Here is a 12,252-nt window from a genome sequence, read left to right as displayed (position 1 = left end):
TTTGTACACATTTGATTACTGAGTTTTTTCCGTCCACATTTAAACCTTCAACTTGTTAAACTGTAAATTTCAGACCTTATGATCAGTTACTCCAGGTTAGTATGAGAAAATGACCTAATAGGGTAATATATTTCTCATTTTGTATACATTTAGTCGTTAATATATTTTTGTTTCAAAATAAATCTTTTTTGTTTTTGTACTCATTCAGTACTTATAAATGAATTCTTTAGGTTTTTCTTATGACATCTTACGTGGGACAATCATTGATGAGGTGGTTCGGGTTGTTAATGCTTATGTCAATCGCGATCTCGGCTACCTGGTTACGTAAGTCTTGTAGTTTGGCTTAGGTCTTCTGTTCTGAACGTCGTAACTTCTTCATATAATATCATATTTTAACGATCTTTATATCAACGTGTCCGGTTTTTGCATACTACAACTTTCGTTAAAATTACTTCCGTTAAATTGTAATATCTTTTTATTTATGATTTTATAAAAAACATCTATACATGCATTCATAAAAAAACGTATGGGTATTAATATAAAGATCGTAAGTAAATATATATTACTTTTTAACGGGAGTAATCTAAACGAAAGTTGCAGCAGACTAAAATACGAACACATGAATATAAAGATTGTTAAAATACGAGATCGTATGAAAATTTATGACGTTCAGAACACAAGACCTAAACAACCAAGTAGTCGAGATCGCGAGCATCAAAAGCCCCAAACACCTTATTAATGATTGTCCCACGTAAGATCTTGTAAGAAAAAGTTACAGAAATCATCCATAAATACTGAATGAGTATAAAAAATAAAAATGACTTATTTTACAACAATATATATATATATATATATATATATATATATATATATATATATATATATATATATGTGTGTGTGTGTGTGTGTGTGTGTAGAAAAATATTAAGGACTAAATATATATATGTGTGTGTAGAAAAATATTAATGACTAAATATATATAAATTGAAAAATATATTACCCTATTAAGTAATTTTTACCGACTAATCCAGAATAATCTATCATAAAGACTGAATAGATACAGTTTAACAAATTAAAAAGGTAAATATAAAATTAAAAAAAAAAAAAAAAACCAATGATCAAATACATACAAATCGAATAATATATTACCCTTTTAAATCATTATCCTTTTATTTAAAAATTAACTTCAATCATATGATACAACCAAACATAAAAATACACATTTCGCTACTTCGTTTATTAAGTTACCTTGTCCAAACAAAACATTATCCTTGATATGATTTGTTCGTTGTCTTTTGTATGCATTTTCCAAGTTGTATGGAAGATCGAGTTATAATTTTCACATATAAAAAGCTTGGCACACGATGCCTATTGTACATTTCAAGTACACAAACACACACAAAAAAAAAAAAAAAAACAATGTGATGCAAAAAAATAACTTTTTTGCTTCTCACTTTGAAACAAAAACATCATCATGTCATATTCCAATATTGCCTTTAAACATACAATCAATCAACTAGAATACATAACAAGAACTCAAGCTTTAACTTCCAACCAACAAATCCTCAGCCTCCTAAGCAATCTATGCTAGCATTTCCCTACATAAAAAAAGATCCGTCATGTATGAACACATTCCACACTTCAAGAGATATTTATAATTCATTAAAAAAAAACATAATTAAGAAAAAAAACATATTCTTGTTTACCCCAAACTTGATGCAATCTTGATACCAATTGTGTAATTGATCTCCTCTCCATAGCATTTGGGAATTCCATGTTTACAGCTTCCTGAATTGCACCCAAGAATTGCCTCCTTGCTTTTGTAGTCAGTACAAGCTGATTTGCTCCATGCCCACTACTTAAGTCAACCGCCTAAAATAAATTATTAATTATTTTTTATTCATTAAATCTCAAAAATATACGTAACACAATAATTTTTAACACGAGAAAATTACTTGTTGTAGCCAAGGGATTATTGAGCTCATGAATTGTTGTTCAGACAAGAAGAAAGCCAAAGTCCCAAGAACATCATTTGCAGTTCTATTCGATAAACTTTCCAAAACGGGCCCCGTTTTATCAAGAAGATCCACTAAAACCATTTCATCACCACAATTCAAAGCTTCAACATAAGCCGAGTCTAAATCCCCTTGTATTAAATACCCTTTCACAATTTCAAACGGACCATTCCCATTCCCATTCCTGACACTCGAACCAAATCCGGAATCACAAATTCCATTCCGACCAGAACCGGAATCACCAATTCCATTCCGACCGGAACTGGAATCACCAATTCCATTCCGAACTCCATGCATTCCTTTTTTTACAGGATTTCTACTTGCTTTTACTACCCTTGGATCCATCCATGAGCCTTCTTCCCAGGAATCGGATTTTCTCATAGTCTGTAATGGTGATTTCCTGTCCACAGAGGATCTTGGAGTGCATGTTGAGAGTCTAGGGGAAGGAATGGTGGAATTCTTTTTTAAAAATTTAGGGGCGGAATCGGAATATGTTCTTCCATTGTTAGTTATGTCTTCTGACATTCGATCCACTACGTTTTCTAAAGTGGAGACTTTTGATTGAATCATGGATAAGCTATCCATTGTCTTTCTTGCAAACACCTGATAAATAAATTTAGTAATCAAGCAAACTTATAAAAATTGTTTGTTTTCGTTCCTTTTCCATCATCGAACGAATGAAAATATGCAATATGAAGTATGAAGTATAAATGTAAAATACCTGCAACAAATCCAAGAGATTCGATTGTTTGGATTCAATTTCTAGAAGCTTCTCTCGAATGCAAGACATTTCTTTTGCTGTTTGCACACAACACGCACGTGATTCATGCCCAATTATCGAACTTGATTCAGTCACAGTTGAATCGAGGCTTTTCCGATCTTGACCCTTGGGAAAATACCTCTGTTCTTCAGTACTAGCTTCTTCCTCGATTTCATTTTGATTTGATTTTACGAAATTGCCCTTCACATGATCATCGCCGATGACTGTTATCGAAGAGGATTCTTGTTTGTCATCCATGGGCACGTATTCGTATCCGATATCTTGAATCGATGTGATGTCGGATTTAGTCCTTTCAAATGTTTTTGTGACAGAACTACCCTCGGATTCTTCATCACGAGTGTATGCTAATGAGATTTTACGTGTTTTTGGGACATTCACTTCTATTTGCCAATCTTTTGTATTGGAATTTTGAGGGCTTTCTACATAACTTATACCTGTTTTCCTAACAGAAAGAGGAACCCTTTTTTTATTAGATTCACTGTAATCACCTGAAATTTTAGCAGAATGTTAATAGAAGCTATTCGCAATGATCAAATATACCTAAAATACCCCTCTAATAACAACATTATCACAATTAAACCTTTTATAGAAGATCCAGCTTCTGAAAGTTCAGACGCATCAGTTCCCAGAAGACTTTTCCAGAGTTGTAAAGCCTGAAGTACTGTATCCCTAACTGGTTTGACCTATATAAATAAATAAATAAAAAGTAACCTTTTGATCCAACGTATATTCATCAAATGAAATGTATTTTTCAGAAGATTAGTTGCAGAATAACATGAACCTTATCAAATCGACATAATTCAAGCGAACGAATGCAAGATGATTTGATAGAATCAGAGAATGATCCATTGGTTGAAGTAGAAGCAAGTTCTAATAACGCTTCACATGCAGCTTTTCTTGTTCTCCAATCACTGTTCTTAAGAGCTTCTTGGATGCTACTCATTGCAGCATTTAATGTAGTTTGTGTTGAAGCACCTCCTGCCTGAAATTTTAAAAAAAGGGTAATTTTGAAATGATTCACTTGTTACAGAAAAAGAAATGTACAAAAAAAAAAAAACAGTCAAAGTTAAAACAAAGAATTAAACGAGTTAAATTACTAAACTAACCTGAATGATACTTCTGTTTAACTCAATCATGGCTGGTTTAGCCATGAAGTGTGGATTCTTCAGCATCTTTGTAGTCCTTATCAACATACGTTGTAGAATAGACACAGGTGGGTCCCGCGTATGATCAATTACACGTGATAAACACAATGCTGAACCACATTGAGCATGTTTATTTTGATCACCTAATGCTTCAAAAAGAGGTCTCACCAGTAAAACGAAACTTCCCTCTTGCTCATTATCAGTAGTGCTCAATTTGGATGCCAAAATACTCATAGTCTCAATACAAGCATTTCTCACAACAGAATCTGGATCTTTGAGTCGTTTAACTATACTAATTACCATTTTGCCCAGGTGTGGGATAATGAGATCTTGGTGGAAGGTTGCGAGGGTGCCCATTAATTTTATACATTCCTTTCGAACAGCTATCTTTTGCTCTGAATCGGTGTCTAAAATGCATGACAAAAATGGTGAAATCCCATCTGGGGTTAAACTCTCGATTGTTCTTCCAAGTTCTTCAACCCCAATTTCATATGTGTCTCTGTCAGCAATCTTGTTTAATGCGAGAATAACACGTTGTTTTAGCTCAAAGATCACATGTTGGTTGCTAACCCTAGTGGTTATCCCTTTCGATTTCAATGGAGCATGCATCTTCATCTTAATTCTTAAGCCCCTTCAACAAATTCTTAGTATAGGCCTGGCTGTTACTGAAGCTCCATCAATAAATAGAAAGTAAAATAGTGTGTAGTTTGAAATGCATCAGTTGATCATAGAAAGCATCATCGTACTACTCAAAATCAGTACAAAGATGAAGATCAAGCGCGGACTGATCCAAGCTGCAAGAACATAAATGATAAAACAAATCATTACAGGAGACAGAACTGTTCATCGCGCAAAACGATACAGATTATACACAGTAAAACCCTAGAAAGAAACCAATGAAGAGCATTTACTTTCGTATTTCCCCCCAAAGGAATAAACTTAACTAAGTGCAACTAATTGCAGCACAAAAGAGGTAAATTCCAGTGAATAGATCATTATGCAAAAGGGAAAAACTTTAGAAGAAAGAACATACATTGAATCGTACGGCATCAAGCCCTAGTTTTAGAAACAGAAATGTAGCGAAAATAAGATCCAAATAAAATTAAGGAATTAGTCATAAAACATTGCAAGATTTGGGTTGAAATATACTTACGGAATGGGGGAGATTATCTGCATCAAGGAGTGAGGAATTAGAAGCGAATCCATAGGCATTGAAGGAGATATTTTAATGGAGGTATTCTATTGTTGAAATTTGAAATGAGGTGAGTCGTAGCACCTCTGTTTTCGCGCTTTTGAGAGTGTGGGTTCGAATTCGAAATGCAAGGCATGGCGTGGGTACCAACGTGTATTATATTCTTTTGTCATTTCTTTTAAATCTTATCATATTCTTTGTCATTTCTTACAATTTGGCCCTTCAACTAGCCTATATATAATTCAATTTAACTAATAATCTCTAGTATATTTATCTGGTTTGTCGTTTTCAAATTTCAAGTGTTATAAGTTTTGAAATATATTATGTAGACATAATTTGAATAACAAATTTATTTAGACTATTTGGAAATTGAGTTACATAACATAAATGGATAATTATATTTTCTCAATTATTTTTTAATATTTGGTTGGTTGAATAGTTAGGTGATATGAATTTATATAAGTGTCAAATGAGATTTAAGACTATGATCTTGTTGAATTAGATGGTTTGGAATGATGTTTGTATAACCCTACCGATGGTAGGGTTTGAATGTGCTTGTATCTGTTGAGATCATCTTCAACACTACGAATGATATAGTTTGCATATGCTTGTATCTATTGAGATCATCTCCAACATTATTCTATTTTGCATTCTACATTTAAAATGAAAAATAATGCTAATATTGATTCATCTATAATCTTATTTCAATTTCACTTCCCATCAAAAAGAATATTTTAAGGGAAATTGGGTAAAGTAACCCTTATAAACGAGTTTGTTTATAAAAATAACCAATTATTATTATTATTATTATTATTATTATTATTATTATTATTTTGAGAAATGATCACTTTCTTCAAAATATTTTATTATGGAGCACGTAACATCATTCCGAAGTTAGGTCGTCCAAAGTATTACGGAATACAATATTTCGGAGTATTTATTTTTGTTCCAGAGATGTTGATGGTCGGTAGGAATTAGGTCTGGAATCTAACACTCAATACATTCCGGACTGAAAAAGTAAATTTTGGTCTATAGTCCGGAATGCACGTACATTCCGGAGTGGTGTTCTAGAGAGGCAAAATTAGGGTATTTGTGTGTTTTTGTTCCATATCTGCAACATATTTGTGTGTTTGATACTTTCCTTATACATTCTAGAATTAGTATGTATACGAGATTTTTTCGAGTGCTAGTTTCTAGTGGAGGGAAATGACAGCCTATCAAGGGATCTATGCAATATATTGCTCCAGACTACACATACTTTGGTGTAGATATAAGAAATGATATCAACTTTTTGATGTAATTATGTTGGTTGCTTCCAAGTCCAGGTTACACACTAACCAAATATGTCTATCTTTTCAATGTCATGGATCAAATGTAGTTAAGCAGATTCTTGATGATAGTGATGTTAGATATTTCTTAGTATTGTTAGTAGTATACCACCCAACATAATACATGTAACGACCAAAAATTTACAACAAATTTTAACTTTTTCATAAACAACCCATTTTAATCATGTTATTACAAAAAGGTTTTCAATACATTTATTATCAAAGTATTCCCAGAACCATATCATAAATCATAAACACGAGGAGGGGTACGATCACGCCTTTGCCTTGCCACGGTCTCCTGAAAAACATTAAACCACAACTGTAAGCCCAAAAGCTTAGTGAGATACCCCCAAAATACCAACCACATATACCATACACATAACATGCCATATCATATCGAATCACAAAACAACCATGCATATCGGGTCTACTGTGTGACTGGTCCGTCGTATCGGGCCTTCAATCCACCTGGTCCACCCTCCAAGCCTAGTCATATCCCTCGAGTCTGCAGTATGGTTGGTCCGCCCGCACTGGGCCTTCAACCCACCTGGTCCACTCTCTGAGTCTATAGTATGACTGGTCCGCCCGCATCGGGCCTTTAGTCGGCCTGGTCCACTCTCCGAGCCTCGGCACGCCTGGTCCGCCCTCGTGGAGCCTACAACCTATCCGGACCGCTCGTTGGGCCTTCGGAATAACCGGTCCACCCTGGGTATGTTGGCCTACAGCACAAAGCAGGTTCCGCCTCAACCCAACCCCAGTCAAACAACCATGTGCACATAAACATACAATCATATAATAATTCACATTCAATCAAACCGATCTAGCAGATCACGTAACACAACATACTCTAAGCAGGATACTGACCTAACCGGTCACTAGCATAGCATCACCCTATATATCAGGATACCGACCTTAACCAGGTCTCTAACGAATACCATCCTAACTACTAGGATGCAAACATAGTAAAACAGCAACATAACAACAATACCCGGATTACAATCCGATAAAGGGTCGTCCTTGGTGCCTTAGACCCTGTTGATATAGTGAGGATAACTCACCTCACAACTGCTGACTGAAAGGATAAGATCACGCTGCTGCAACCTCCGACCCAAACTCCACCACTGTTAATACCCAAAAGACTGAATTCAATAAATACCAATAATTACCAAATTACCCCTGGAAGTCAACTGGTCAACCCTTGGTCAAAGTCAAAGTCAAAGTCAACCTCCTGACTGACTCTACTCGCCGAGTCAACCCAATGACTCGTCGAGTCCCCATGCTTAGAACTTCCCCAATCCGCGACTCAACTCGCCTAGTCACCCCGAGACTCGCCGAGTCTCGCAACTCTGAGTCCCCTCGCACTCAGCTCATCGAGTCCTCCCTTTACTCGACGATTCATGACTCAACCAGAAGAATATTAGGAACTCACGACCAGACTCACCGAGTCCAAGAAGAGACTCGCCGAGTCCGAGGCTATCTTCAACCTACTCGCCGAGTTGTTCTTCTAACTCGCCGAGTTCCAGTCCATCTTCAAGAAACTCGCCGAGTACACCTTTGTGACTCGCTGAGTACCACTAGTTCTTAACCCATACAGAAGCCTTCCAGGCCATGCAATCGATCCAAAACGTAGATCTACCCTTCTACATGTTGGATAAGGTGTCTAAGTCCATAACTTATTTGGTATATACTTGACCCGACCGGCATGGTCCATTTGGGTTGCATCTCATCCAAACTATTATGGATAATTTTATGAGAGTTATACACATATGTTTATTAATATATTATGAGTTATAATATATTAATATGAAGTTACGTTATTTAATTAGTTTTAGTCTTAAATTAATTATGAATTAATTTAGAGATTAAAAGGAATACTAATTAAATTATGGGCTATTTGTTTTATATAGTGTGGGCTAATACTCATTTGTTAATGGGATAGGCTTATGTGGAAGTCCATGGATGATCCATGGAGCTTTTAACCCATGGATCCTTGGAAAAGGAAAAGACATGGGTTATTAGGGTTTCACCTTAACCATGCACACTATATAAGCATGCTTATGGAGCATGAAATGGAGCCTAAGAGAAAACTAGTGAACTAGTGTGTGTGTGCATGTGTGTGGCCGATTTTATACAAGGTGTATACTCTCTCAAAGTTTTCCAAGAGTTTGTGGTGTTTGTGATTCCATTTGAGGCATTCACACTATTGGTGCTTGGCCCTCAAACTCCTTAGAACCAAACTCACCAAAAGGTATGTAATCTCTTCTAACTCTTTCATGTTGAAATGTTCTCCATGCCATGTTAGATAGGTTATAAACCTTGGAAAATTATTATTTTGCATGTATTTAGACAAACATAGATCCAAGGTTTATTAGGGTTGCATGCACACTTAGGAAGTGTTAGATTGCTCAAAACCCAACAGTGGTATCAGAGCCTAGGCTTGCTTGTTTGATACTTGATGCAAAATAGTGAAAAAAGTCGAAATCGTTGCTGTCAGCATGGTGGACTCGCCGAGTCCATTGGGGGGACTCGACGAGTCCAAGGCAAACTTCAACCTACTCGGCGAGTAAGTTCATGCACTCGACGAGTAGGATCGAAAGAGTGCAGATTCTCGACTTTTGCTGCTGGAAATGGACTAGAAACATTACCCTAAACTGTTTTGGTGTTATAAAACTTATTTTAGTTGGTGTAATGGTTGTTCTAATCCATTTGCAATAGCATATATCAAAATTCCATGATTTTATGTGTTCATATAATTCTTGAATTTTTGATGATCATGTTCATGTTCTTATGAATTTAGAAAATGATAGGAATTATTTGCTGAATTGTTTAGGATTAATTCTTTATCATTTATGTGTTTTAATGGAGTCCATAATTTGTCCTCAAGTTATGGATTACCAAAGGTCACTTTCATTTAACACACACTTAAAACATATAAGTTACATGAAAATGAAGAGTCTTCATTTTTATGAACCTTTAATTCATAAGTTATGAAATGAAGAGTTTTGCAAAGTTACAAAACTTGCCCTCAAGTTTTGGAATTTGTAAAGTTTCACACACTTTAATAAACTTTAATTCCAAACCTTAGAGTTTTAATAGTTAAAATTCAACCCTTATACTATTTATAACATTAATGGTTAATTATTATATATATGTATAAGAATAAGTCGTTTTACCGTTAGTAGGCCTCATTCACGAAGACGGTCTATAAGGTGGGTATAAGGTTGTTGCCTATAAAATGGCGACTTAATGGGTGTATACTCTCACCCACCGCTTGCTTGATCGGTGGAGGGTCGTTAGCCGAACGGGTAGAACAATGAATTTAAATCCTCATTAAAAGTATAATGAATATTATAAAATAACTAAACTCTTTTAATTCCTAATCTTAGTTATTTTAGGAAAAATGTGAACATGGTGCTAGTCCATGGAATTCACACTTTGTACCTTACCAAGTCGTTGGTGGAGCGTGTGTGGTTAACCGGCACACTAACTAGGACTAGTAAGGATCACGAAGGGTGACTTAATGTTTGTCATAGATCAATGGAGCGTGTGTGGTTAACCGGCACATTGATTAGGTGATAATATTAAGAGTACCAAGTGAATTAGCATGGTTATTCACACCTTGTTTTGTGATCCTCGGCATCCCAGTCACAAAACTTGAAGGGCACAATTGAGATTGAAACATGCCATTGAAAAGTTCAATGAATCTCAAAAGAATCTAGGAATTTCAAATCCAATTAAACCTAATAAATCATTTTGTTTTCATGGTGGAAATTGGTGAATCGTCATTCACCTACCTTTCAAATATATTATTACTTAGATTACGACATCCCTCTTCTAAGTGTAATATATTGTGATTGGATCCTAGCCTTAATATTACATTTGGGTGTCTTATTAAGGATCCTAAATATCTAATCTAAACTTACTTTCTTCTTTCAGATGTCTTCCAACACTAATGCTTCAGGCTCTAACCCAACTGGTTCTTTCTCTCTCATGAATCTTTGTGGGAGGGTCATCTTTGATGGTTCCAACTTCATGGATTGGATTAGGAACATCAGGATGGTTACTCGTTACGAGGACAAGGAATATGTCCTCGATAAGGAGTTAAAAGAACTTGATGAGTCTACTGCTACTCCTGAGGAGATCGCTGAATTCAGGACTCATGAGAGAGATGCTACTAAGGTGGCATGTATCATGATGGCCACGATGACAGGCGAGCTCCAAAAGTCGTATGAAGATTTCTACCCTTTTGAGATGCACCAAGACCTGATGGAAAGGTACCATCAGAGTGCTCGTCAGGAGCAGTATGAAATAATCTCCTCCATAATAACTACCCGCATGAAGGATGGTGAATCCGTCACGGGCCACATGTAAAAGATGCAAAGGTATGTGGACCGTTTGCTGAAGCTGAATGTTAACATCCCCGAGGAGTTGGCAATTGACATCATTTTGCACTCCTTGCCTTCTTGTTATGATCATTTTCGAATGACATATCATATGAACAAGGAGGAAGTTACCCTCAGCAAGCTTCAAGGACTCTTGAAGACCGATGAAACCGGTCTTAAGGGTAAAGCGGTTGTTACCTCTACTACTCCTACTCCAACTTCTACCCCTGTTTTAGCTATTGGGCAAGGCAAAGGGAAGAAGAGGAAGCACCCTTCGAAGGGTACCAAGGGAAAGTCTCTTGAAGGCTCCTCATCAAAGACTAAGAACGGTTCTGTCACTCCTTCTGCCATTCCCAAGGATGCTGAATGCTTTTATTGCCATGAAAAGGCACACTGGAAGCGAAACTGCCCTAAGTACTTGCAGGATCTAAAGGATGGGAAAGTGAAACCCACCTATGCAGGTATTTACACTATATTGTCTAATTACTCAACATACTCTAACTCTTGGGTGCTTGATACAGGATGTGGTATTCACATATGTTCTGATTTGCAGGGCCTAAGAAGAAGTGAGGATGTGGAGCACGGAAAGATAAACTTAATCATGGGGAATAGGAAGGCTTCACCTGTTTCCAAGATTGGAGTTTATACTTTGTTGCTTAATAATGGGTTAAAATTAGATTTGAATAAATGTGTGTACTCGTCTGAAATGGCGAGGAATATTATTTCTTTTCATGCTTTGTACAAACAAGGTTTTACCTTTTCGTTTGATAATGAATGTGGTGGTATTAATGCTTTCTTTAATAATGTGTTTTATTTTAAAGCATTACCTTGTGATGGTGTGTATGAAACTGTGTCGATTGTGGACAACTTAGGAAATAATGTGTTGTATATTGATTCTTCTACTAGCCAAGATAAAACATCATTGTGGCATTGTCGTCTTGGACATGTAAACAAGAAACGCATAGGCCAACTCCAAAAGAGTGGAGTCTTGGAATCATTTGACCTCAAATCAGATGATAGTTGTGAATCTTATCTACTTGGAAAAATGACAAAATCACCCTTCACTGGAACTTGTGAGAGGGGTGAAGGTTTGTTGGACCTAATACATACTGATGTATGTGGGCCATTCAAAACCGCCACAAGGGATGCTAATCGGTATTATGTGACTTTTATTGATGATTTTAGTAGATATGGGTATGTCTACTTAATCAAAAATAAGTCCGAAACCTTTGAAAGGTTTAAGGAATTCAAGCAGGAAGTAGAAAATCAATTGGGCAGGAACATTAAGATGCTTCGATCCGATCGAGGTGGTGAGTATCTTAGTACCGAGTTCCTTGACTACCTTAAGGAGTGTGGGATTGTCTCACAATTGACTCCTCCCATGACACCACAGCTGAATGGTGTAGCTG

At 36.2% G+C, this 12,252-nt stretch overlaps 1 protein-coding gene across 2 annotated transcripts; it reads right to left on the bottom strand.

Annotated features, from left to right (window-relative positions):
* Nucleotides 1-1,422: 1,422 nt before the first annotated feature.
* Nucleotides 1,423-5,249, bottom strand: LOC144997255 (ARM repeat superfamily protein). 2 transcript variants are annotated; one of them, XM_078957120.1, is made up of 9 exons: nt 5,095-5,249; nt 4,975-4,997; nt 3,903-4,735; nt 3,578-3,778; nt 3,377-3,479; nt 2,737-3,284; nt 1,956-2,618; nt 1,707-1,872; nt 1,423-1,598 (listed from the first exon to the last, which is right to left on the bottom strand). In XM_078957120.1, exons 3-9 carry the CDS (start codon nt 4,554-4,556, stop codon nt 1,588-1,590), a joined length of 2,346 nt encoding a protein of 781 aa, XP_078813246.1. In that variant the 5' UTR covers nt 4,557-4,735; nt 4,975-4,997; nt 5,095-5,249; the 3' UTR covers nt 1,423-1,587. The 2 variants fall into 2 exon arrangements, with proteins under 2 accessions (XP_078813246.1, XP_078813245.1); XM_078957119.1 differs by lacking the exon at nt 4,975-4,997.
* Between the last annotated feature and the right edge of the window lie 7,003 nt (nt 5,250-12,252).

The sequence above is a fragment of the Lactuca saligna genome, chromosome 5 (genome assembly GCF_052625555.1).
Source record: "Lactuca saligna cultivar CGN05327 chromosome 5, ASM5262555v1, whole genome shotgun sequence".
Lineage (NCBI taxonomy): Eukaryota > Viridiplantae > Streptophyta > Magnoliopsida > Asterales > Asteraceae > Lactuca > Lactuca saligna.
This window is presented reverse-complemented; position numbering and strand designations above follow the sequence as displayed.

Excerpts from the sequence above, each read along its gene's own strand:
- LOC144997255 (XM_078957120.1), bottom strand. The coding sequence starts at position 4,556 with ATGAAGATGCATGCTCCATTGAAATCGAAAGGGATAACCACTAGGGTT. Across the intron at positions 3,480-3,577 it reads AATTATGTCGATTTGATAAG|GTCAAACCAGTTAGGGATAC; the intron begins GTTCATGTTATT and ends TTATTTATATAG. Across the intron at positions 1,873-1,955 it reads TAATCCCTTGGCTACAACAA|GCGGTTGACTTAAGTAGTGG; the intron begins GTAATTTTCTCG and ends AATTTATTTTAG.